Source organism: Oryctolagus cuniculus, chromosome 3 (assembly GCF_964237555.1).
Source record: "Oryctolagus cuniculus chromosome 3, mOryCun1.1, whole genome shotgun sequence".
Lineage (NCBI taxonomy): Eukaryota > Metazoa > Chordata > Mammalia > Lagomorpha > Leporidae > Oryctolagus > Oryctolagus cuniculus.
In genome coordinates this window covers 2,594,520-2,620,206 of record NC_091434.1, presented here as the reverse complement: position 1 = coordinate 2,620,206, position 25,687 = coordinate 2,594,520, and the positions used below count along the sequence as shown (strand labels likewise).

The 25,687-nt window shown below is 56.9% G+C and overlaps 1 protein-coding gene across 50 annotated transcripts in view; it reads left to right on the top strand.

The window, feature by feature from the left end:
• The window catches only part of LRRFIP1 (LRR binding FLII interacting protein 1), a 129,239-nt gene that overhangs the window by 26,941 nt on the left and 76,611 nt on the right, over positions 1–25,687 (top strand). For 11 of the 50 annotated variants that reach the window (XR_011387040.1, XR_011387039.1, XM_070069975.1 and 8 more), the window contains exon 1: positions 21,229–21,516. The exons of 18 other annotated variants lie outside the window; for them this stretch is intronic. Coding sequence is in view for 25 of the 32 variants with exons in the window: in XM_070069975.1 (XP_069926076.1) it covers positions 21,451–21,516 (66 nt within the window). In the remaining 7 variants the exon portion in view is untranslated. Of the gene's footprint in view, positions 1–5,321; positions 13,443–21,211; positions 21,517–25,687 lie in introns of those variants that run through there. 21 more of the 50 variants (XM_070069982.1, XM_051838193.2, XM_051838192.2 and 18 more) reach the window with 13 other exon arrangements.

The following is a 25,687-nucleotide window of genomic DNA, read 5'->3' as shown; positions in this document are numbered from 1 at the left end:
GCTTTGTGTGGGTGGGTGGGGCAGCGAAGGGGAGGGGTTTAGTCCATTGCGGAAGTGTCTGAAGAACTGGACAATCTCGCAAACGCTGAGTGCTGGCCATGGGGAGAGGAGGGAGTCATCCGCCAGCGGTGGCCGCGTGAGATCTGAGGAGACCGGGAGAGCAGAGTGCTGAGGACAGAGCCCTCTGGGCCCCAAACAAAGAGGGGTCTGGGGAGGAGCCGGGGGGCAGCGGGGATCTGTGTCCATGCTGCAGACACCATCAGGGCATACACAGGGATGTCCCCTGCACCTGGCAGTGGGGAGTCCCCGGTGGCCTCAGCCAGGGCCGTTCCAGGGAAGTCGCAGGGCAAGAGGACCCCAGAGGAACGAGTCATGCTTGGTCTGCACCAGAGCTGGGAATGGTGGGGAGGGGTCCTTCACAGCGGTCGTGGCGAAGAGGCCGGCCGTGTGCTCTCCGGAGTGGCCGTGTCCGCAGTTGCCCAGCTGCCCGAGGTCTCTGCCGAGCGCTGTTGCTCTGTTCTTGGTCCCCGGGACAGGTGGCAGGTGTCCGGAGATGGGCTGGCGCGTTCGCCTGCTGCTCTGCTGCCGAGAGGAGACAGCGCAGGCAGGCTGTGGGGGAGAACAGGGCTTTAGTCCACCTGCAGAGAACTTTCCAGAAAGGCATGCCGCTCAGAGACCCAGTAAGAGGCCTGCTTTTGCCTCCCGCCTGGACGTTTCTATTTGAGTTTTGACGTGTTGTGCATCATTCCATTTTCTGATCCCTCGAGCTGGGCTTCTCCTACCCCGTGGCTGCCCGGCAGCTGGGCTGTGCTCCCACCGTCACCCCCTGAGCCCCTGTCTTCTCCGGAGAGTCACACTGGCACGAACACCGTGCAGAGCCATCCCCTGTGCATCCGTGATTGTCGCTAGGAGGGAAATTGTGGAGTTCAAAGAACGTGGCCGTTTGTTAAGACTCGAAGCATGCCGATCGCCATGCCTCCTGGATGGAGTTTTCCATTACGCTGCAGAATTTAGCGACGGCCAAGAGCTCCCATTCATAAAACAGACTGTGGGCTTTCTTTGGAAATAAATGACTTCAGGCTTGTCACCGGACCACTGCGCTCGCTGACTCTGAAGAAATGCGGACTTCTTCACATCTCTTAAAGAAATAGCACTTCCATTATTCGTGAGACACTTTGGTTCCTCTTCACTGAGAAATATGCAGTGTTTCTTTTTTGTGGAGCAAACCATTTAGCTCTCCTTTTTAAAGTCAATGGAGCTGATGTTCTAAGGGTTTCATATAAATATTAAAATAATTAGGTTTAAAGAAAGAAATGCTAATTTTCTTAGTTACTGGAGTGAGTTTTTTCCGGTGTTCTTATATTGTATAGTATATATTAAAATAATTTTAATTTATGAGCACATGGTTTTAGGCAAAGCTAAGTAATCTGTAATCTACAAAACAGGGATCTCAGTTCTCTGTTTCTAAGCTGTGAGCCGGGAACGGAATCCACTCTTCACCAAAGGATGAGTTAGTTCCCAGGGGTGCAAACCAGGACGTCTTCATTTGATGCCTTATTAACAACACCATATTTGAAATTGGGGCTTTATTCTGAGTAATTCATTGCATTCCTGAATGGTGTTGATGTGGAGCCGTGGCCGTGGCCATGTGTGTGGGAGCGAGGCAGAGGACAGCAGGGCCCCCAGCTCTGCCCGCCCTGCAGAAGTCACAGGTGTTCGGGGCTCTGAGGAGATCACCCTCCCATCAGCACTGGGCTCTGACGGACCGGTGGCCGTCTCCATGGCAACTGGTGTCCTGTGCCAGGGGTCACCCCTCTGGGGGAGCCTGTAGGCTTTCCCGGGAGGCATCTTGGGGTCCTGCCACAAAGTCTGGGTGCTGGCAGGCACAGCCCCACCCTGACTGTGCCCTGGAGACATCTGCTTGCCTTGGTCAGTTGGAGCAGGTTGTGTTCGTCCGCTGTGTGTCTTCCAGGGTACCACGCGGCGCACTGAGCCTCCTGGCCTCCCGGGACCCCGCCCGCCCTGCTTCCTTCGGTCTGTGCGCTCAGCCCTGGCCTCTCCTGTCTCTCACACTCTGTGTTTGGCTCTGTTCTCGCTCCTCGGTGGTATTCATGGCACACTCTTCGCACAGTTCCAGCAAGTCACCCGGGACCTACCAGGGACCCAGCGTCCACGCCTCCTGATGGCTGCCTGGCCCCTCCCCCGGCACCCCTCCCTGCTCCGCCTCCCACCCTCTGGCTCCCCGGTTGTCTCAGTGGCCCCGTGGCCCGAGCTCCTGAGACTGAACCGGTGCACGAGTGTCTGCGTCTCCATGCCCTGGCACCCTAGAGAAATCAGCTCCGGGGGCTGAGTCCACTCCTCCCCACTGCTGCTGCCACAGTGGACCCCAGACCCATGGCCACACATCGCCTCCCCCGTGCCAGCAAAGTCAGCTTTGCCATCTTTACAAAAGGAAAAAAACAGAGCCCGTGCCACCACCCCATCTTCAGCGCCCCCAGGGGCCTCCCTGGGCCTCCCTCCGTGGCCGTCTGGCACTGCTGCCCTCCTGAGCCACTCTCCCTCCAGACTCAGCTCCCCTCCTCCAGGAAGCCCTCTGGACTTCCTCAGGCTGGGGTAGGAGCGTGCACACGTGTGGAAGGTTACCCTCTCCGCACATGTCCTGAGGCTTGGTTTGCAACAGGCTTTTGGTTGAATAAATGAAGAAATGACCAACAAAAAGTAATTGTTCTTGGTAAAAGGGAATACTTAGTTTCTTGTAGTAAATGCAGTGTATGCTTATTGCAGGAAAATTCGGACAATATTAGAAAATAAAAAGATGGCCGCTTCTGGGACCAAGCGCAAGGCCTGTTAAGTTTGATTTCTCTGTTGTTTCGATCTGTGAGGTCTCTGAGCAGAGCCTCACGTGGGACTCGGGAATCCTGCACGTAGTTTTCATTTCCTTCCCAAAGGAAGAACGTAAGCGTGGCTCCTGCACAGATACTCTGTGGGGACATTTGAATGGCCATGACCATGGCTTTGAGAATGCACCCTTGGGTCGTTTTGGCCTGACTGTTGATAGGTTTTTGTTTGTTTGCTGTTGTGATCACATTGCAGTGAGCATCTTTAGTTTCTATTTTAAGGTTTATTTATTTATTTAGAAAACTTAGAGAGAGGGAGAGACACGCGCGCACACACACACACAGATCTTCCATCCACTGGTTCCCTCCCCAGATGGCCACAACTGCCAGGGCTGGGTCAGGCCAAAGCTAGGAGCCAGGAGCTTCCTCCGGGTCTCCCACGTGGGTGCAGGGGCCCAAGGACTTGGGCCATCTTCCACTGCTTTCCCAGGTGCATCAGCAGGAAGCCGGATTGAAAGTGGAGCAGCCAGGATATGAACCAGTGCCCATATGGGATGCCGGTGTCAGAGGTGATGGTTTATCTGCTACACCACGTTACCACCCCCGCCCTGAACATTTTTAATACTACGTAACTCTTCTATTTGAGATTTAAACTACTTCAGTCTTTAAACTACAGATTACAAGCTCCGTTACAAAGGCACAAGGTATCCGGTGTTCCAGGTCCCCATGGTTGTCTCTTGGCGGCTTGCCTAGAAGGTTGGGTGACTTTACCCATGTACCTGTGTCGTCTGTCTCACGGTGTCTTTCCCCTCACAGGCCCGTGGGCTGTGACTTTTCTTGGCCTTTGTGTGATAGCCAAACCCCGACAGCAGATTGATTCTCAGTTGCCTGCAGCTGTCTCCCAAATGACCAGTGTGTTAGCCTAAGTTCTCTTATTGACTTCTAGTTACCTGCGAGCCCTTCTCACCCCCATGGCAAATGTGCAGATATTTTTTCCCAGTTTAAGGGTTGAACATATTTCTCATTGCCTTAAAAAACAGATGAGGAGTCTGCAAAAAGTTCATGGAGAATACATTTTATTGAAAAAAAAAATGCATGAATTTCAAATTTTTTTTGCACCCAAAGAAACTTAGCTTTTAATTCTATTTTTCCATGGGCTTTTTGAATTTGCAATCCCCACCCCACGCCTAATCTCACCAATGCTTGTGAACCCTAACAGATCATTCTGCTGGGCGCTGTCTCAGGTGAGTGAGGGCTGGAGTTGGGTAGACTGATTAACTCCACCCTGGGTGATGGAGCACCAGCGGCTGAGCCCCCCCAGGCCATGCGGTCACACCCTTCCCCAGGGAACAGCGGCTGGCCCGCCATGTGTACCACGTGCCCTCGCCCCAAAGCACTGCCCAGCGCCCAGCAGACTGCGGTCCTGGCCAGCATCTGGAAGCCATCGGGGGGCGGAGGCTCTCCTGTGTCCTTGGACGTCTAACACGAGGCAGGATGGTTCTGATTTTTAAAAGGAAAAAGTCATGCATACTCTGAGGATGATTTGGTAACCGGGTTTTCACAGCGGGGGAAAAGTCTGAAATGTCCTAAATAAAGCTTTTGGCTGTCATCATAATGCAGCTGGCGGGGCAGGGAGCCATGTGGCCACTGCTCACTGCGTCTGGGAGGCCCCACCCGGGCCGCTTGTCGGGACAGGGAGGATGACGTTGACTTGCGGGGGAGGGGTGGCCGGGCCCAGGCGCTGCATGGAGGAGGCCCCTGCCCATCAGCAATTATAAGAAGGAGACAGAAACCTCTATGGGATGGAAGCCAGGGACAGCGTAGGAAGGAGGCAGGGCTAAGGAGAGCCCGCGGTGGGTGTGGCGGTGTCACCCTGAGTCCGTGGGTTCCCCTGTGCCCCTCAGCCGTGAGCCTGTTTCCACACAGGTGCCTGGGAGACAGTAGCACCTGCCTTTCAGGTCTATAGGGGCTGACATCAGATGAGACCCAGGGAGGTGCCTGTGCAGTCATGGTCGGCACTCAGAGAATGTCCCATGAGCCACCTGTAACAAGGACGTCCTCTGGGTGGCCGATGCCCATGCCTGGGTTCCGGCCCTGGCCGCACTGCCCGCCAGCTTCGGGCCTCAGCAGGCTGCTTTTCCTGCCGGGCCTCGGACTCCTGTTACGTTGGAGGGCGCCAGCCGTCCTCCTGCAGGAGACGCGTTGTCACGCCTGGTGCCTGCGTTGGCTGTGTCTCCTTGCCTCTCCTCCTCCTCCTCCTCTCTTGGATGTACTTCCTAGAGAGCCCAGCAGAGGTCAGCCCTTACCTGAAGGCCCCAGGGATCAGAGAACCCCTTGGAGAGAACCAGCTGTGACATCCAAAGAAAGACCCCTGGGGCTCTGCTGGCAGTGGACTGACAGTGCTGGCCCTCGTTTGCCCTCGGGCCCCTGTGACCGCTTGCACTGCACACATCTCCCACGAGTGGTCGCGTGCACACTGAGAGCTGCCGCTTTTCTACCCATTAAGGCTCCAAAATGATTCATCTCTGGGCCCCCACAAGACCCGCTATGTCTGTCACCCATCAGAAAGATGCCAGCATCCCTGATGAGAGCGCCGGTTCAAGTCCTGCCTGCTCCACTTCCCACCCAGCCCCCTGCAGTGGATGATGTCCCAAGTGCCGGGGCTCTGCCTGTCAAATATGTCAGAGTCTTTTTAAAAAAGGAAACCACTCCAGGAGGCTCATTCGCTGGCTTCCAGGTCCTGGTGGCACTTTATAAAGGTTTATTTATTGATTTTATTTATTTGAAATGTGGAGAAACAAGGTTGGAGGAGGTCTCCATCCTGCTGGTTTACTCCACAGAGACTCGTCACTGGCAGGAGTGAGCCAGGCTGAAGCCAGGCGCCAGGAACTCCATCCAGGTCTCCAACACGGGGCGCAGGACTCGAGCAGTCACCTGCTGCCTCCCAGGCTGCGCACCAGCAGGAGTCGAATCAGGAGCAGTCGGGACTTGAACCCAGACTCTCCGTGTGGTCTGTGAGTGTCACACACGGCATCTTCACTGCTGCCCCTGACACCCACTTGGTGGGCATTTTTTTATAAAGATTTATTTTACTTATTTGAAAGACAGAGTTATAGAGAGAGAAAGAGAGACAAAGAGAGAGGCCTTCCATCTGTGGGTTCACTCCCCAGATGGCTGCAACGCCCAGAGCTGGACCGATCCGAAGCCAGGGGCCAGAAGCCTCCTCCGGATCTCCCACGCAGGTGCGGGGGCCCAAGCACTTGGGCCATCTTCTGCTTTCTCAGGCCACAGCAGAGAGCTGGATGGGAAGTGGAGCAGCCGGGACTAGAACCGGCGCTCATATGGAATGCGGGCACTGCAGGCGGCAGCCCCAGCCACCACACCACAGCGCCGGCCCCTTGGTGGGCATTTTTAAGTCAGGTGCTTTTCTATCAGAAGGGAACTCCTAAAAGTGACACCTTTTGTGTCATTTGAGTCTTTTGTGTTCTAGCAACAGCTAAGGAGAACTGTGGGAGGTAGAGTTGAGGTCCCAGGGCTGAGAGGACGTACATGGGAAGGGGAAGGAAGCCAGGCAGAGGGACACTCGGGGCTCCCCTGGGCTGGAGCAGTGGCTCACGGGAAGAAGCTGGCCAAGCCCAGAGCCCAGCAATGTCTCCTTAGTCTGCCCGGTGCCGGCTTCACGCATGTGTGTGTTTGCCTTTGGAAAGACACTGGGCACTCGGTAAATTACACCGGAGTGATGCATGACCGTCGGGCAGTGTGCTCTCTTCCTGTTCATCACGGTTCACCAGCTGACAGTTGCTTTTCCTTATTTTGGTTTATATCCTTTACTAAATTACATGACTGAATAGAATACCATCTTCTCAAAGTCAGAATTTCAGTGAGTAGCTTGTTTTGGTAATTACTTAGGCAGAAGTAGTTTAATGTAACATTTTTCTCTAAAAAATGCTTTTTCCCCTTTATGTCCAGGTCCTTTGGAATATATGATTTGGGGACGGGCATTGTGCGGGCATTTGGGGAGTGAACCAGCAGATGGAAGACATCTCTATGTGTGTGTGTATCTTGTCCCTCTGCCTTTCAAGTAGATGAAAATAAATAAACATTTTAAAAGTAAAATATATAATGTCCTTGGGGCTTTCCCAAGTACCTGAGTCCAGTAAAGTAAAGCAAAGCAAAACTTCGATTCGACTTAGCTAAAGGCGACCGAGGAATTTCTGCCGCCTTCCGGGGAAAACGAGTGCGGTGGCACGGCGGCGATCGGCGGCTGCTCTTCGCACAGCTCCCTAAGTGGGACGGAGGAGGCTCTCGCTCTAAAGTCACTGCCGCACTCTGACGCTTGCATTGCCCACATTTACTGAAAGTGCAGACTCATCGGCACGCCGTGTAGATGTTGCAGGAGGGTGGTCCTGTCTCTGGATAAATAGAGCTTGGACATAGATTCATTTGTTAACTGTGTTCGTGAGAAAAGCGAGGCCTGCCGTGGTCTGGGAGAGGGCAGGGGCCATGTGGGCAGAGCCATCTGCAGCCCCCAGGCCACCTCTGGTGGAGCTTGGAGGCTTCTGGGAGGAGTTAGAGCCTTTCCAGGTGTCACTGCGGGGGGGAGGTGGGGGGACGGGACTCACAAACAAGTCCGTGGTTTCCTTCTGCACACCCAGCGTGGGGCGTGGTGGGGGATTCTGTTCAGCTGTCACCAGCTCCTTGTCTGACTGTGCAACATGAGACCTATGCGACCATGGCAGGCATGGCGTCTGGTGCGTGGGGGCCCCAGTGCACCTTGGTTGACTGAATGAACAAAATTCCATTGGCAGTCACGTGGGGGAGGCCACCAGGGGCCATCTCAGGCATTCGGAGGGGACAATGCGACGGTGGCCACAGGCAAGTCCTGGGGCTGATGATGAAGAGCGAGTGGGGTGGGGGCACCAGCCTGAGCATGGTGTGTGTGGATGCCACCCTGAGAGCACCACTTACAAAGGCTCATGGGAGAGGAAACACAGCAGGGGGCCTGGAGGTGGGGGAAGGAGCTCCATGTCCGATGGACATACCATGAGGCATCTGGTGGCGGGGACCGAAGCTTGGAGAAGTCTGGAAACAAAGTTGGTGGAAGGGGTCCGCTGGCACACAAGAGGCAGTGGTGTGGCAGGAAATAACTCTGCAGCCTCGCGGAAGCCTGTGGTCCCCCCAGATGAGTGGGGGGTGTAAGTCCAGTTGCGTGAACCTTTTCTTCTTTGTGACGTGGGGTGAAGTGTAGGAGTGACTGCTCACCACCCACTGTGGCCATCAGACCGGTTACGGGAGTGCCGTGTAGAAAGGTGTGGGTTTGCGTTCTTCGTCATCTCCTTACTCAAACATTTTTTAAAAATCCCTCACATCCATGATCAGCCACATGCACAAAAAGCAAAAATTAAAGAAGACAAAGCAACCATATTTGACACCTTGAAGGACCCAGAAGGATCCTAAGTCCACGAGGGGGTCTTTGGATAGATGTCCAGAGATCCTTGAACCTGGACAGGAAGAAAGAGTAGCAGCGCCTTCGGCGAGGAAGGCAGGCCCCAGCCGTCAGCTGTGTTAGAAGGATGTGCCCCTCATCGCCGCCGGAAGCCCCGGGTGTTCCTAGGGCTCTCTGTGGTGGTTGCAGGGAGCTGGGGGATGGTTTGCATGCATCTGTGTGTAGATGTCAGGTGTGCTGAGCTGTGTCTCTGCTCCGGGCTTTCCTCCCTCACCTACTGCGCTGTGCTAGCAGGGCCTGGAGGCTGGCTGTGAGGCCAGAGGAAGGGCCAGGGCACGCTCCTTCCTGTGGCTTCCTGTTTGGGCACCCGTCACCCCAGCAACCAGTCTGCACCCTGACAGCAACTGCTGGGTCCTTTCTCGGGCTTTCTGTACTGTCAGAGACCACTGTCATCCAGTCCTGTCTGATGCCCTGCTCAGAGCCTGGTCCTCCTCTAGGTTTCGGGACCTAGCCACCTCGGTGCCCCTGCCCTCACTCTTCCTGACCTCCCTGCCCCTGTGTCGCGTGGGACTGCTTGGTGTTTGCAGTCACTGGCACCTGCTTCTGCACCCTGGGATGAGTTACACGTGTGGAGATGACGGCTTGATTTGCCCTTCTGAGGTGCTCCGGCGGGATGTAGGGATACACACTGGTGATGTGTTCAGCGATCCCTTTCCTTGGTAACCTGGGCTATTCTGCATCGAGAAGTATTATCCCGAGAGAGGCCCAGGGCTTCCCTGCCTGCCACCCGACCCGTAACGCGCAGAGTAGGGAAGAACAAAAGCCGTGGCCCGCAGGCTCCTGGGCTGGGCTTCCAAGCCCTTGGGGACACAGACTAGAAGGGCTTTCTGTCATTCTGTCTTCCTTTCTTTTCAGATGAAGTTGTGGGGGGAAATGAACTCGGCGTTGGTTTTTCCTCTTTTAAAAGTCGTTCCTGCTCATCCAGACAAAAACCGAGGAATGGCACAGGCTTCCTAGATCCTGGCGCCTCATTCATGGCGCCGTTTGTTTTCTCGAAGCCTTTTTGTGGTGGTTTGTTTTCACATAGAGGTAATTGGGGGTGTTTGTGTGTGCTCGCTAGGGAGTGTCCAGGCATTTTGTATTCTATTGAATACTTGCCATAAACTCCGCTTTTACAGCTCTTTGGGATGCTGTAAGTGGCAGGCTGAGTTAACTGCTCCCCCAGCGTGTAAAACTTGTAACATAAATTATTGTTCCCACGGTAAGATATGCGTGCTTAATGTAAAGTCGTCTGTTGGACCATTTCAGACGCAGTTCACACACACCGTGGTGCCACTGCCGCCACCACCCATCTCTAGAACTTTCTCATCTTGCAGAATTGAAACCCTATCAACCCCCACTCCTCCTCCCCCAGCCCGGGCAACGCCCATCCTGCTTTCTGTCTCCCTCTAGGGACCTCAGACGCTGGACTCACACAGTATTTGTCTCTGTTGGTGACAGTTATTTCTCCTCGCGCGTGTTCTCCAGCTTTGCCCCTGCGGCAGCGGGGGTCAGAAGCCTCTTCCTCATTCAGGCCGAGGACTGCCCGCCTGAGGGGAAGGGCCACACTGTTTAGCCACTCACTCATCAGTGGCCTTCTGCGTGGCTTCCACCTACAGCCGAGTGACTCAGTTTTTGCCTATAATGTGGATTACTTGAGATTGTCATGCACACTGCTTTTTACCATTATGTTATCTGGCGTTGTTAAGTGAAGCCTGTTACCTGTGGCTCCTGGGACCGTCCCTCCCAGCTGTGTGTGTCTGTCTCTCTCTCTCTCTGGACTTCAGCTCTCGACACTGCCTACAACCCTCTGTCTTCTCCCAGAGACGAAAGAGGTGGATATGTATTTTACCCTACACTTAGGTCGCACCCTCTAGACAGTCAGAATATCAGAGCTGAAAGGTTTGAACATAGCTGCTTTTCAGTGCTCTGAGGTTGCTGTCTTACTGGAGAGTAATAAAACCCTACCCAGTGGGGAGGTTTTCTCCCTCCCCCTGAAGCAGAAGCCCGGGCGCTCCTGTTGCCCAATGCGGTCACTGCTCATCTGACTCACCGAGCTCCGGTCCAGCCACCCAGCTCGTAACTCAATGAGGAAGTGACCAGTGGCTGACAAAAAACAACTGCTGAAAAGTGCAGGCTCCCGTCCTAGGGAAGTGGCATGGTTATTCCCACGAGAACAAAGAATTCCAGGGAAAATTGAGTTTCTCTGCGCTGCCGAATCATGAGTTTCCCGGCACCAGGGTTTTATGGAGCTGACCGGGGTTCTGAGCAGGAGAGAGGGAAGCCAGACCCGGCCAGGCAGGAAGCGGGGGCGGGTTGTCTGGGATAGATGTTTACTCCCACGTCTCTCTGACCCCGTGACTGGCACTTAGACCTAGATCCAATGTGCCTTGAACTGCTTGTAGCTTGTATCGTACAGACTAAACACCGCACTTATTTAAGTAAGGATTGTAAATAAAAACTCAGTTTTTCCTCATAAACCCTGTGTGAACTAGGTAGTGTCTCTACTCTCCCATTCCACAGATGAGGAGGCTGAGACGCAGATCAAGGACCCAAAGCTTGCCCAGAGGTGGAGGCTCCCAGGGCAGGTCGGGCTCGGTCAGCAGTGACGCAGCTCCCCTGACCCCAAGCCTGCCCTCTGCGGGCCGCCATGCCCACTCCTCTGCCACTGTGCAGGGCCAGCCTCCAGCCCCTGGGCGAGGGTGTCTTGTGAGACTTGCAAGTGTGGGGTCAAGGGCCTCACAAAGCGCTGTTTCCCTCATAGGCAAGTGTAAGTGCTACTTGAAGTCTGACAAGCCTGGATCTGCACTGTGTTATTACAAAGCACCACTGCCTCACCCGCCTGCTGAGTGCGGCTCCTTGTCAAATTGCAGAGTATCCAATCTAGGAAGAAAGTTACAAGGATGTTGACACCCCCCCCCCCATAAAGAACTCAAAGGTGTAGCTATCAGAAGGAAGTGGATACATTGTAACTACATGGAAATAATGTATGTCTAATCCCAAAAATTAACCTCAAGCTGGGAGTTTAATAAACCAGTTTGTAATCAGATAAACAAAGATCCAGAGCATTCCCATAATGCTTTGTAAATAATGGAAAAATGTCACTTAAAAAAGCAGATGGCAATAAAGAAATACTCAGGGCATGTAGGAAGAAACAGTAATAATTTACTATAGAACACAGAAGATTGAAAAATGAGGAGAGGGATCCCTTGTTTCCGACTGAGAAGACTCAATGTTGAAAAAAAGTTAACCCACCCACAAGTAGTGTGTCAACCCAATGCAGTTCGAATAAGATTTCAGGTTGGCAGGGGCAGGGAAGACTGGGTGGTGCTTGTTGGATTAAAGGTTAACAGCTAGACCGACACTGATCTGGAAAAATAAAGAGTAAGGAGACCAGCCAGGAAATGTTTGAAAAAGAACCACAAGGGTGATTTTCAGTTTTTTTGTAGCCGACAGTTTCTTTATGGAAGTCTCCTTCCCTGCTCAGCTCTTGCTCCTGGTGGCCCGTCACTGCCATCAGCCAAGTCCACGTTCCCTCACCTGAGCACGGGGAAGAGAGAGCCTCCAGCAACCTGGCAGGTGTTCAGACCCAACCAAACTGGCCCCTCCCACTGCTGTTTCTTTGCATCTCCTTCCAGTCCTTGTCTGTGTGCGTACGTTTTCACATAGCCCTGTTCGTAATCTGCCTGTCTAGAGACTGAGAGCCCTCAAAGCTTGGGGATCACAAATTTCGGGGCCTAATGGGCAGCAGCTGCCTGAAACAGCCAGGGGTTCCGGGGGGCTGCAGTCGGGCTCACAGATCAGGTGACTCAGGTGACGGGAGGTTCTCCCCACAGACCTGCTCTCCGAGGCTCCAACCTGCATGTAAGTTGTCATTCCAGGGCCTGTTTTGCAGGGACGATTGTCTGCGTGCTTTTAAATAGAATGAGCTGTGAATTCCGCGTCACAGCACCTGTCCAGGTCAGACTGGGTCCCCTGGTTATCTGCAGCCATCGGGGCTGTCCCGTCTGGTGGCTGTGTCTCTCCCTGCTTTACTGAGGAGGCTGGAAGGGGACGCAGGGTTTGCTCAAAGCTGCACACTAGCATTCGGCAGAGCAGGAGCCACCAGGTTGCCTGCCCAGCTGTGCTTTGCAGAGTTTGTGGTCGTCTGCACGAGTCCCTGTGTTCTCTGTGTGGGGTGCGGGGCTGTGTGATCTCTGATTGGCCTCTCCTCTCCCAGGGGGCCTTCCAGAGGTGCCAGCAAGCAAAACCCCATTCAGTCACCTCCTCATTTCTGATGCTCCTTCCCTGACGCGTGGCCTCGGTGCCACGGCACTACCTCTGAGATCTCGGCTTCCAGCTGCCCCCGCCACAGCCTCGCCTCCCGTCTCTCCATGTTCCCAGCACTGACTTCGTTGCTGTCCCTGACGCTTTGCTGTGCTTTTGAGCTCTGGATGCTGAGGGAGGCGACAGACACTGAAAGATGATGGGCTCCCACGTTTCCCTGCGTGCTGACGGTGATTTCTGAGCGTGTTTTGCTGAGGATCTGTGTCAGCTGACAGGTCAATGTGTTTCCAAGTGTGGGTGCCTTAGATGCAGGTACAGATACCCCTGAGTCAAGGGTTATCAACTGGGGCGGTTTGGGTTGTCACTGCAGGGGCGGAGGGTGTCCCTGGCATCCAGTGGGTGGAGAACAGGGTTGCTGCCAGCCATCCTGTGATGCACAGGGCAGCTACCCGAAGCCAAGAGTCATTTGACCCCAGATGTCAAGGGAAACCCTGCTCTGTGCCTACAGTAGGGTTTACCCATAATGCTTAATGCCTGTTTTCATACAGATGCCGCCTCCGACAGAGACGAGGGGAGGGGCTTCTGGGTAACCTCAGTAAATACAGTGAAACCCACTGGTTGGAAGAAGCATTGGAGAGCCTCCGGCAGGTCTAGGGGCCACGCCCTCCCCATTACACACAGGCAGCTGGCGGGGCAGGAGTGGGGTACAGAAGTGACGTGGTCATGAGTGGCTGTTTGATCTCCAGTTATTCCAGAATTTCCACTCCTGCGCCACACATGTCTCTCCCAGCTGCTGTTCTTCACCGTCCAGCCAACTCCCCTCGAGGTTCGTCTGCAGTCCTCAGTTTTCGAAGGTGAGGCTTTTGTGTGATGCTGTCCAAGTCTCTGCTGAAGATGCCCAGGTCACAGGCAGTGACGGCAAACAGCTTGTCACCACCTGGCGCCGTCTCTGAGTTTGGCAGTCGGTGACTGTCTCTGAGCCGTGTCTCAGGGCCCCGACGGTGCGGAGGGAGACCCTCACCTTACCTGAGTATGTGAGCGTGCACCTTCAGTGCTCCTCAAAGTGTGTTTTACTCTTTCCTTTAGGAAAAGTTGTTTTCTTGGAAAGATTCTTTTCGGGATGCTTTTCTTAGGAACTTCTCTACCTGAGGCTGGAAAGGTGCCCACTTTTCCTGATGTTTTTGTCTCGTCTTTATTCAGGTAATTGCAAGTCAGACTGGCAGCAAAGTGTGCTTTGTGAATCTTTGAATCTGCTCTAAGTACCCTTAAACTTCGCTGTTTCCCACGGGTACTGTTCAAATTCGGATTAGAAACACCTGTGTCCCTGAACCTCCCGTGACACTTGTCAATCACATCTGTAGCCTTGTCGATTTCTGGATTTTCCACCTAGTAGGGTGAATGCTTATTTCATGACTCTGATTGTCAGGAACATTCTTTGCTTTCTAGAATCTTAAACTCATATGCAGGATTACTGAGTCAAAGCCAAGTATACGGTGAGAGTGTGGAAAAGTCTGTCTATGGCTTCTGCTTCTTTTGGTGGAGGGGGGCATTGCCGTTTCCTGTTCCTGGTATACATTGAAATATTTGTTGTGTTTCTTCCCAGCAGGGTCTCATGTCAGCTAGTGAATGCGGGTGTTGAGACCAGGGCTTCTTTCCCAAGTTACTCTCTATTGGATCAGAAGCACTTTTAATGGGCTGTCCTGAGAGAGTATATAGATTTTTTTTTGTATTAGAGTGGACAAGGAAGGCTGTTCAGAATTTGCTCGTATATGGCTGAGAAATTCATAATGGATGCTAGTTGTCTTGTTCTCAGTATCTTTAGAGAAAGTCATTTGATATTTGCAGTGTTATGTTCAGGGAAAATAGGACTGGCTTTCCTGAGAGATGCTTTATTGGATGTATCGTTGGCCATCTCCTTGGTCACTGTGCACAGGGTGGGAGTGGCCTCAGGACCACAACCCCAAAGGACGGAGTGGGGAGATGGATACATTTAGGATTGCAGTGGACTTACTGCTCTAAGGCACTTTGGGAGATAAATGAGCTAGAAATTGTTCTAAATGTGGACGGGATTTTGCTCTGAGGCAATGTCGCTGGGCTCCGGCCTGGATGCTAATGAGTGTCCCCCTGGCTGGGCTAGCCCAGCTCCTGCCACGTCCACTCCTCCGGCTCCGCATCCTCGCTCAGCGCCGCCATGGGCCGTCCCTGGACAGGCTGCTGCTTGTCTTGTGCCCCCTCCTGGAAAGTTCGGTTTTCTCAGGCTCATTTAGCTCGGGTCCAGCCCTGAGTTGGTTGGCAGGGAGCGGTCTCCTGAGGCCTCAGCCTGCCCCTCCCCACCCGCTGTTTCCAACTTCTGCCCTCTCTTCTCCACCTCCAGTCAGGTCCAGGTTTCTTTCATCCTTACTCAAGTACAGACCTCTGCCCAAGCCTGCCCCTCAGCCCCGCCTGCCTCCTGGGCGGTCGTGTAGCGTTTTAACAATCAGATACAGATACAACTATGCTGTACTTCTTGTAAATTAAAGACCTTCTCAACCTTGTTCGCTTTTTAAAATGAAAGATTTACTTATGGGCCGGCGCCGTGGCTCACTAGGCTAATCCTCCACCTAGCGGCGCCGGCACACCGGGTTCTAGTCCCGGTCGGGGCGCCGGATTCTGTCCCGGTTGCCCCTCTTCCAGGCCAGCTCTCTGCTATGGCCAGGGAGTGCAGTGGAGGATGGCCCAGGTGCTTGGGCCCTGCACCCCATGGGAGACCAGGAAAAGCACCTGGATCCTGGCTCCTGCCATCGGATCAGCGCGGTGCGCCGGCTGCAGCGGCGGCCATTGGAGGGTGAACCAACGGCAAAAGGAAGACCTTTCTCTCTCTGTCTCTCTCTCACTGTCCACTCTGCCTGTCAAAAAAAAAAAAAAAAAAAAAAAAAAGAAAGATTTACTTATTTATTTGAAAGGAACCAGGAACTCTGTCCAGGTCTCCCATGTTGGTGCAGGGGTCCAAGCACTTGGGTCATCTTCCGCTGCTTTTCCAGGCACATTAGCAGGGAGCTGCATGGAAAGTGGAGCAGCCGGGACTTGAACCGATGCCCATATGGGATGCCGGTGCTGCAGGTGGAGGCTTACGCTCTATGCGGCAGTGCACACCTGCCCTTGTTTGCTTTGCTTGGTGGCTGCCAGGGGAGGCCTCTGTTGCCTGATGCGCTGACCATGCCTTCTCACTACCCAGCTCCTATCCATTCTGTACTGGAGTGCTGAGGGGCCTCCCCTCAGCTCTAGCCCAGTGCACATGTGCTGTTTTTCCCTCACTGTTAACTGACAGATATGTCCATGCCTATTAGCACCTCCACCAAGGCTTTTCCCCACTGATTCAACTTTAACCAAAAACCAAACCTATCACCTTTCTTCGAAAATGGAAAGGGATTTAAAAAGAAAACTCTTAGATTTAAAAAGTTGATAAATAGCCAGGTGCTGTGTAGTTAGGCAAAAAAAAAAAAAAATTGCAAAGATGTGTCACATTGCTGTGGATTCATTCTGAGAGGAGGAGCATGGTGGGGGCAAGAGGCACGGAGTCACCACACAGACCCCAGGAGTTGGGTGAAAGCAGGCCAGAGGTGAGCAGCCCACAGACTCATTTATTTCAGTTGGTACAGCAGCTTATATAGCCAAGGCAGCCAATCCGGTCAAGGGGCGGTCTATCCCCTAACCAATCACACCTTGTTGCCCGGCAGTATCCGAAGTCATCCAATCACAGCCTGTTGCCAGGTGGGTTTCAAAGCCATTCCTGAGTAACTAACCCTGGCTTGCCAGCAGCCATCTTGGCATGGCCTTCTCATTCCACCACAGTGTCATTTTTAAATTATTTATTTGAAAGGCAGAGTGACAGAGTTGAGGGTGGGGGTATATATTCCATCCACTGGTTCACTCCTTAAATGGCCACAACAGCCAAGGCTGGGCCAGGCCAAAGCCAGGAGCCAGGAACTCCACCCTCGTCTCTCACATGGGTGGCAGGGACCAAAGTACTCGGGCCTTTGGCTGCTTCCCAGGCATGTTAGCAGAGAGCTGGACTGGAATTGGAGCAGCTGGCACTAGAACTCGTAACGTGACGTGGGATGCTGTTACCACAAGCAGGGCTCAATGCACTGTACCACACAGGCCTGAAGACATAGCATTTAAAAAGCATTTATTATCCACGTTGCTATAAAAATACAAAATATGATCAATGAGAGTTGGTGATAACCTGTCAGAATCCTCCATTTTATTAGAAGAATCGTTGGTCCCTCCATCCATCCATGCCTGCATCCCCCACTGCAGTGCCCAGCACATTCCAAGCAACGAGGACCTGCTTCCTTGGTAGAAGAGCCCGCTCCCGTCTGCATCGTGTGGAGACTAAGTAGCCCTGGCCGCAGGCAGCTGTGAGAATGGGTGCGCTCATCTACGAAGCTGCATAAAAAGAGCTCACCTCTGCTTTCCAGCTGTTCCGGCCGCCCCATGCTCCACGCTTGGAGGCAGTCAGGACCCCTGCCCAACTGCCGAGTCCACTTTGGGCCTGAGCTGGGCTGGCTGAGCACAGGACGCTCACTGTCTTTGAAGACAGCGGCAGAGTCTGACTCCCCGTTTGATGCTCCCACCGGATCCCACAGTCTTCCTGGGTCACTGGCTTCTAGGTGGACTGGGTGCGCACACTGCCTTGCCTACACCTCCGGGCTGGGAGGTGGGGTTACTGGTCCCGGCTAAGCCTAGGGAGACAGGTGAGGCCGTCTGCTGAATGCCGTTTCCCAGTCAGGCCCCAGGGTGGCTGGGAGACACCCCATGTGTCAGGTGTTGTGCTAAGGGCTCCGACTTTGAGTGGTGACCTGGGCTGCTCTTCCAGCAACTTGTCTGTGGGCCCCAGCGTGGACAGAAAGGGGCTGTGCGCGTCCTGGACGGTCATTCTTGAGCTCCAGTTAATGACAGGAAGGGTCCTCAGTACTAGTGAAAGGCGTCAGATGAGGGACAGTAGACACGTATCATGCTGAGTCAGTGTGGCTGGTGGTCCGTGCTCACGAGAAGCAGACGCGGGGGCTATGATTTAGAAGCTGTCGTCCAGTGGGGAGGCGGGGAGCTGTGCTGTCCCCCCGTCTGCCCTCTGCCTCGTCCCATCAGGGTTTGTCCCTGTCTCCCCTGCACTTGGAACCAAAGCCAGGGAACCTAGCAACAGGCCAGCACCATGGAGACAAAGCAAACCAAGTTTGGGTGCGGCCCCACATTGTTCAGCGACCTGGCATTTGCTGGTTAGCTGGGATTCTGGCGTTCCTAGAGCAGAATTAGACCACGAATATGTGCAATTTTTATGTCAATTGAAACTATTAATTTAAAAAAGGAAAACAAGAAGGAGGGCCTGAGACAGCTCTCCCACAGCCCCAAGAGCCTCTCAGAGCAGATTCTGGGGCGGTCAGGGTGTGTCTGCTGGGTCCTGCTGTGCCTGACGGCTGGGAAAGGGCCAGCTTGTCAGACCTGGCTGTCCCTTGGTCATCCTTACCCAAAGGAAAAACTGACCCCTGGCATTGGCCTCCCAGCTCCTTCTAGAAACACCCTGGGCCCCACCCTCTCAGACCTCTCAGAGGTGCCCTGGGCGGCGGCTTCTTCTTCTTTCTTTCTTTCTTTTTTTTTTTTTTTTTTTTTTTGACAGGCAGAGTGGACAGTGAGAGAGAGAGACAGAGAAGAAGGTCTTCCTTTGCCGTTGGTTCACCCTCCAATGGCCACTGTGGCCGGCGCACCACGCTGATCCGATGGCAGGAGCCAGGTACTTCTCCTGGTCTCCCATGGGGTGCAGGGCCCAAGCACTTGGGCCATCCTCCACTGCACTCCCGGGCCACAGCAGAGAGCTGGCCTGGAAGAGGGGCAACCGGGACAGAATCCAGCGCCCTGACCGGGACTAGAACCCGGTATGCTGGCGCCGCTAGGCGGAGGATTAGCCTAGTGAGCCGCGGCGCTGGCCAACCCTGGGGCTTCTTGTGCTGCCTTCCTGGGGGTGTCCTGGGGCTTTGGCGGACTCTCAGAGGGTCTTAGTTTTGCCTTCTTCAAGGTGAAGGCCCTTACAGTGCTCACCAAACCACCTTGGGTGGAAACTTTATGCCCCTGCACGTTTCCCATTCCACAGTCATGTCTCACACCTGTCCGACTTCTGAGAGAGCTGCTCCAGCACCACGTTTGTAGGTCCTGGTCACCCAGTCACCACCCGCACAGGTGACCTTAAAACCCAGCAGGGAGCTGCATTGGAAGGGGGCTTCCGGGAGGGACATTAGAGGTCATTTGCATCGAAATCGACGGGAGGCCACTGTGGCCCCTCCACACTTCACCCCTGGCCCCAGCTCTAAGTAGGACAGGACAAGGAAGGCTGTATTGAGCGTCCCAGGGGCGGTGCACACTCTTGTCCTGGAGCAGGACACGGTTCTCGGGGCTGAAAAAGGCCAGTGCAGGGCAGCCTCCCACCCGGGGAGGGGCTGCTGCTTGGAGGGACCAGAGTGCGCTGTGCTGTTACGGCTGTCCTGCTGCAGGTGGTGTGAGCTGGCTCTGGGACTTGGAATCGTCAGCCTGTTGCTCTCAACTCCACAGGCAATGTCCCGCCTGGACCACCTCCTCTGCAGCAGCCCCTCCCCCAGCTTTCCTCGGGGGCGTGGTTTGCTGTCTTCCCTGGGGTGCCCCCAGTCTGCCTGGTTCAGCCCAGTTCTCAGCCATTTTAACCTGTCGCCCTGCTTCCTTCCTGCTGTTGAGGCAGAGGCCTGGGTACCTGTGGAGGGGGGGGGACATCTGCCCAAGGACTCCGGCAGCACAGGGGCAGAGGAGGGGACCCAGACAGCATGGTGGCATCCCGGACACCGGGCACTGGGCCAGCAGGGAGCAGCGCCGGTCACCTTGCCTGGGCTCAGCAGCTGCAAGCATCAGTGCGCTGGGTCCTCGCCTGTGCATGGTGCCGCCCCTGTTGCTGGCAGGTTGTGCACGAGACGGAGACTCGGGGGTTAGTAACTTGTTCCAGGGTCCGAACCAGCGGGCTTAACTCAGGGCGCACCTTTTCACCCCTTCCCTGATGCTGAGAGCTGGAGGGCGCCCTGGCTGGGACGGACTGCCCTTTGCAGTGCACCTGCTGCAGGCGTCCCGAGCGTCGCCTGGCCCAGCAGGGCCAGCAAAGCCTGCCCTGGTGCCCTGCTCTGGCGGATGTGGCCCCGAGGCTGGGGCTGCAGGGCAGCCCTGGAAGCTGCCTGTTGGTCAGGACTTGCAGACCGAAGCCTCTGGTGGAAGCGAACGTCTGGCTGGCCTCACCCGCGAAGCTGCCACCCCTGCTTCCCCAGATAAAGGCGGTGGACCCTGTCCTCGCCAACGGAGAGGCCCTTAAACTCGTGGTCTCCAATGTTCATACGGGACAACGGCTCTCGTGGGCAGTGTCGCAGCGAGGGCGGCGCAGGCCTCGGCCGCCAAACTTGGAGCCCTGGCGGCGGCCGCTGCCCGCGGGAAGGCGGGGCGCGCACGGCCCGGCGTCCACGAGGCCGGGAGGGGTCAGCGCAGGTCCGGGCCCAGGACGCCCTCCCGCCGCAGCTTTCCGGACGAGGGCCCGGGCCGCGCGCCCGGCCGGACGGGTGGGCTTCCCCTTCTCCGGACGAGGTCGGGGGCCGCTGGGCCCCGTCCCGCGCCGGAGCCGCTCCGCCTGCGCCCTGGCGGGGGCACACCCGGGCCCCGAGACGCCCAGACGCCCGGCGGCGCGCCCTGCCCGTCCCCTCCCGCGAGGCGAGGTCGGCCGCAGGTGCGCCGGGGCCGGAGTCGGTGGGATGCGTCCTGGAGGGGACCCTTCCCAAGCACACCCCCTGCCCGGCGCCGAGTCCTATCCCGAGAGCAGGGCGCAGCCCCTGCGGCTCCCGCCCGCCCCCTCCCCGCTGACTCAGCCCCCTGGGGGCGGGGCCGCCGCGTCTTTTTTTCCCGCCGCCTTTCCGGTGGCGTCCGGCGGGGTTGGGTGTGATTGACACCCGCGCCGCAGGCGAGGGCTAGCGGGGGCGTGGCAGGTGGGGCGGGGCCCTCGGGGGCGGGGCCACCGCGTCTTTTTTCCCGCCGCCTTTCCGGTGGCGGCCAGCGGGGTTGGGTGTGATTGGCACCCGCGAGGCGGGCGAGCAAGGGGCGTGGCCGTGTGGGGCGGGGCCCTCGGAGGCGGGGCCCGGGGCGGAGTGCTGCGCGTGTCCCGGGCCCCTCTCCCGCGGCGCCGACCCCTCCCCTGGCCCGCACGAGGGGCGAGCAGGGGGCGTGGCCGTGGGGGCGGGGCCGCGTGGAGAGCAGGGACCCCCTCGAGGGCCGGGCCGTGTGCGTGGAGTGCTGGGCGTGTCCCGGGCCCCTCTCCCGCGGCGCCGACCCCTCCCCTGGCCCGCACGTTGGGCTAGCAGGGGGCGTGGCCCTGGGGGCGGGGCCGCGTGGAGGGGGGACCCACGAGGGCTGGGCCGTGTGGGCGGAGCGCTGGGCGTGGCCCGGGCCCCTCTCCCGCGGCGCCGTCCCCGCCCCTGGCCCGTGCGGTGGACGAGCAGGGGGCGTGGCCATGTGGGGCGTGGCCCTGGGGGCGGAGCCCGGGGCGGAGCGCTGGGCGTGGCCCCGGCCCCTCTCCCGCGGCGCCGTCCCCGCCCCTGGCCCGCGAGGGAGGCCGCGGCCACCTGCGCCCCGCCCCTGCCGGCCGCGCCCGCCCGGGAACCGCGGCGCCCTGTGAGGGCAGAGGGCTCAGGCCGGGCCGAGGCGAGGGCTTCCCTGCGGCGGGCGCCGCGGCTCGGCGGACGGAAGCGCGGCCGGGATGTGGCGGCGCTGAGGGCCCTGGTGCCGGACGCTCGAGGCCGGGCTCCCGGAGCGCGCGGCGGACCGGGCGGGATGAGCGCCCCTGCGGCCGCGCCGAAGAAGGAAATGGACTGCCTGAGCCCTGAGGCGCAGAAGCTGGTGAGCGCGCGGCCCGGGGCGGGTGGGGGGGAACCCCATCAGGAGGGCGCGAGGGGCCCGGCCCGCCCGCCCGCGTGCCTGTGGCGGGGGTATCCCGTCAGGCGCGGCCGGTGGGCGCTGCAGCCCGCCCTGGGCCGGGGCTCTCGCCGTGGACCCCCTCCGTCCCCGGGCCCCGGCCGGCCTTGGAGCCCGCGGGGGGGGGGGTCCCCGTTATGCGGACGGGCGGGCGGGGTGCGGGGGGGCAGCCCCGCCATCGCCGTGCGGGACGCCGTGAGGCTTCGTGGGCTCCTTCACCCGTGGGCGTTCGCCACCCACCGCGTGTCTGCGGAAGATTCTGGAACGCTGAGACCGCTCTGACCTTGGGGGAGCTGACCGGGACACGCAGTGTCTCAGGTACTCACTCGGGAGCTCAGCTCCTGGCTGGGGGTCTGCTGGTGGCTTTGGGGGGCTTGGCTGAGAGTTGTCAGCTGGTGGTTTGGGGGCGGTGTTAGTCTTGGCGCGATGGCTTCTGTGACCTCGAGTGCCCGGATGGGCCAGGTTCCTGGAGCCGGTCCCTACTCCTCCCCCTGGGAGCTCCGCGGGGGGCCTGGGAACCTGCAGGGCGACCCTGGAATTCCACCAGGGGAGGATTCTCACGGAAGAGTGGGCAGGCGGCCCCGAGGTGCCGGCAGAGCAGCCTGGGCGAGCCATAGAAGGCAAGCGCGGGCAGCTGTCACCCTGAGCAAGCCTCTGGCACCCAAGCACCCAGGGCCCCGCTGAGAGTCCTGGGGGAAGGGAGTGACCGGTGAGGGCAGGAGGGAGGGGAGGGGCCGGCGAGGACTGTGCAGAGGTCCTGCACCTGTGCCCCGCCCTGGGGAGCCGCTCCTTGTTTGGTGCTTCTGGTGGGCTCTGGCTTAGGATGCTGCTTCCTCGAGATGCCGCCGGAGGAAGTGAGGGGAGAGCCCGAGCCGGGCGCCGTGAGCAGGTGCTGGGCCCACAGCGTCCCTCGCTGCCGGTGCCAGGATCCAGGAAGCTGTGGGAACAGAAAGGTCTCTGTTCCCTGTGGTTCCTCACATAGGTTTGTGGCAGGATTCCTGATTGGCAGTGAGGGCCCCGACCTCGTGCGGCTGCTTTGGGTCTTTCTCCTCTTGGTGTGACTGTTCGTACACTCCCCCGTGGTCTTGTTCATGTAGTCAGGGCGTGGTACTCTGGCCTGTTGGCAGGACGTGTATGTATACCTCTCATGTCCCCTTCTAAAATCTGGAAATGCCGAATTCTGGAACACGTGTGGTCCCAGGGCTTTCCAGTAAGGACTTGTGACCCTGTAGGGGCTTGTTCAAAGGTACGAATAGCGGAAATTGTATTTGAAATGGACTTGGAGAACAGAAGTAAAATATGGTCCCTGGTTAGGAAGGAAATGGGCGACTCCCGGGCCGGGGAGGGTGTGGGAAGGGAGTCGCCCAGTGGCAGAGGAGAAACAGTGGGCGTCTCAGATGGGCTTGTGCCAGTTTGTGCTCCACACGGGCCCTCGGGGGAGAGGGGAGCTGGACTGGGAGGAGGAGGAGGAGGCTGATGGCTCTGATGAGCTCCTGCTCGCTCCGAAGTGGGAGAGCTGGAGCTGCTCACACAGGTCCCAGCAGGCCCTGGAGCCCAAGGTGTGGAAACCCTGCGCTCCGACTTTGTAACTTCCCCGCTCTCATTCATTGTGTCAGCGCTGGTCTCTTTCCACATCCTGAGTAGCCCATGGCCCCTGCCACGCCCAGTCCTGTCCCAAGGGGAGACTGTGGAGGATAATCTGGGTTTCAGGTCCTCCCGGGGAGGTGGCTGTGCGGGGGGGGGAGGGGGGGGGCACCCGAGTCTGCACAGTGAGGGTGTCGGCTGGCGGGAGGGGCCCTTGCAACTGCGCAGCCTGCAGCTCTGTTAGACCCGCCCCTGCCCCAGCAGCTGAGGCAGAGGTGGGCGGCGGCTCTTTGCTGGTGGTCTGAAGGCTGTCCTGCTGGGTCGGAGACTGCGGCTGGGTTTCCCTTTTTCTCTCGGAGTTGGTTTCTGTTCGGCCTGAGCTAATGTCGCAGAGCGGAAGCCTCCTGCGCAAATTGCAGAAAACCTTGCAGTCTCAACTGCCACTCAGGCAGAGCACCGGAAATCAAGTTATTTATAGCTGCAAACCCGGTTCTCGGCACAGTTGATTGTGGTGCTACCTGGTTAGAGCGAGGTGCTTATCCAGCGCCCATGGAAGGGTGAGCCGAACGGCGGGGGCCGGTGCTCGCTCCTCAGAAGGCAATGTTCTGGACTTTCTTATCCCTGAACAATCAAGCTGCGTGAGTCAGCCAAGCAACTGTTTATGACCGGTTACTCAGATGCCAGTGTTTCCAAAATATCCGTTCATGTTTAACAGAGTCCTCCCGAGCCCCCGGAGCCCCGGTGCTCAGATTGCTGGCCTGTTATCCGATCGATAGGCCGGGCCCAGCTCGCTCTGTTCCTCTGCGGAGGAGAGAAGGGGAATTTTATTACCTGGGAGGCCACCCAGATTTTAGTTTGGTTTTCATGGAGTAGGCACACTAGAACTTTTAGACAATCTCTATAAAGTTAAGCAAATTAGATTCTTCCCCCAAATTAAACAAAGCATTATTTTGAATACATCCAAGATCTCCTCTGTCAGAGCTGCCCCAGGACTACAGACCACTGTACTAAAATCCACACCACCACCACCACCACCACCACCCCACCACCACCCCACCATGCCCAGTCCCAAGAGGATAAACCAAACCTCAAGGAAGCTAAGGAAGCAGTGCCAGCCACGGAGGGGTCCTCTGGGCTCTTTCCTGCCTTGCTGCAAGGGCTTCCCTTGGACGCTGTAACCTGACACCTTCAAAGTCAGGTTCAGGAGCCTGCCCTGCAGTCTGATGTGTAGTTACTTTGTAGCAGAAAAGTAATTTATTAAGTTACTATATGAGAATTGGCTTTTACTTTTAGAATTGGCTTTTACTTTTAGAATTGGCTTTTACTTTTAACCGAAATGTTTCATTTGTGTGTTTGCAGAGCGCAACATTATTTCTGATCCTCATACCTTTTTTTTTTTAATCTGTGGCCAAAGGTCGTGCAGTTTTCCTGGGGGGAGGGACGCAGGCGTGGACGGAGAATTTCCATCGGCTCACTTGTGAAGTGTCCCCAGCACGTGCCCTGCTGCCGTGCTGGCTGGCTGCCTTCCGAGGCCGTCTTCTCATTCTGCTTTCCACCTTAGCCTGATCTGAACTTGTGCCGCTGTTCCGTGGCTGTCGTCGAAGGCACCACGTAAGTAGTACCAGGAGCTGCCTTTGCCAGCTTTTGCTGTGGGATGGGCGTGCTGCCTGTGGGATGTGGAAGCCGCCTGACCCTTGCTGTAACCGCACAGGGAATGGAGAGTTTTGCTTTCTCCTTTTTACTGATAAAGAGGAAACTGGGCCTCAGAAAGGTCAGGGGACTTTCCAAGCCCCCACGCTTAGGGAGGCGGTGGAGCCGGTCAGCCCCTGGCCCAGGGGCATGGAACTGGTGCTGGACGCTGTCCCCACCGTATCTGTGTGTAGTGCTCCCAGCAGGGCCTGGCAGGTGCCACTGTGGCTCAGGGCTGACGGGCGCCTGGTTGCTGAGGCAGCTCCTCGGGACCGGAGCCCCGGCTCTGGAGGGCGGACGGAGACGTCTTCGTCTTGTGAGCTCCCCTGTATCTGGGAGTTTTCATCAGTTACGGCATGTGGTGAGCTCTATTTTTCTAAATAAGGAAAAGAATAGCAGTAATGGGAGAGCTGCCGCGGGGTTTTGTTTTCTGTCACCCTGTGCTGGTGTTTTATTGTTACTTAGGTCGACACACACCCAGGAGTCCCTGTGGTTTCAGGCTTTTTTTTGCTGTGTTTCACGTAGCTCTTCTGCTGCTCCCACCCAAATAGACGAGTTCCCTGAGGATGGGGGGGGGGGGGGCGGTGCCTGGCTCTCCGTGGCTGTCCCGAGAGTGTGGCTGAGTGCAGGGAAGGTTGTCCGAGACGGGGAGACCCTGCAGCGGAGCAGTTTAATGTTTCCTGAAACAGCGAAGGTGTGGCCTTCGCAGGGTGACCTTGGGTGAGGCAGACTGAGGAGTGGGGGTGGAGCCAGGTGCCCTGGCCGGAGGAGACCTGTCCCCTGGAGAGGAAGTGGCCCAGCCCTCACCTGTCAGCCCCACACA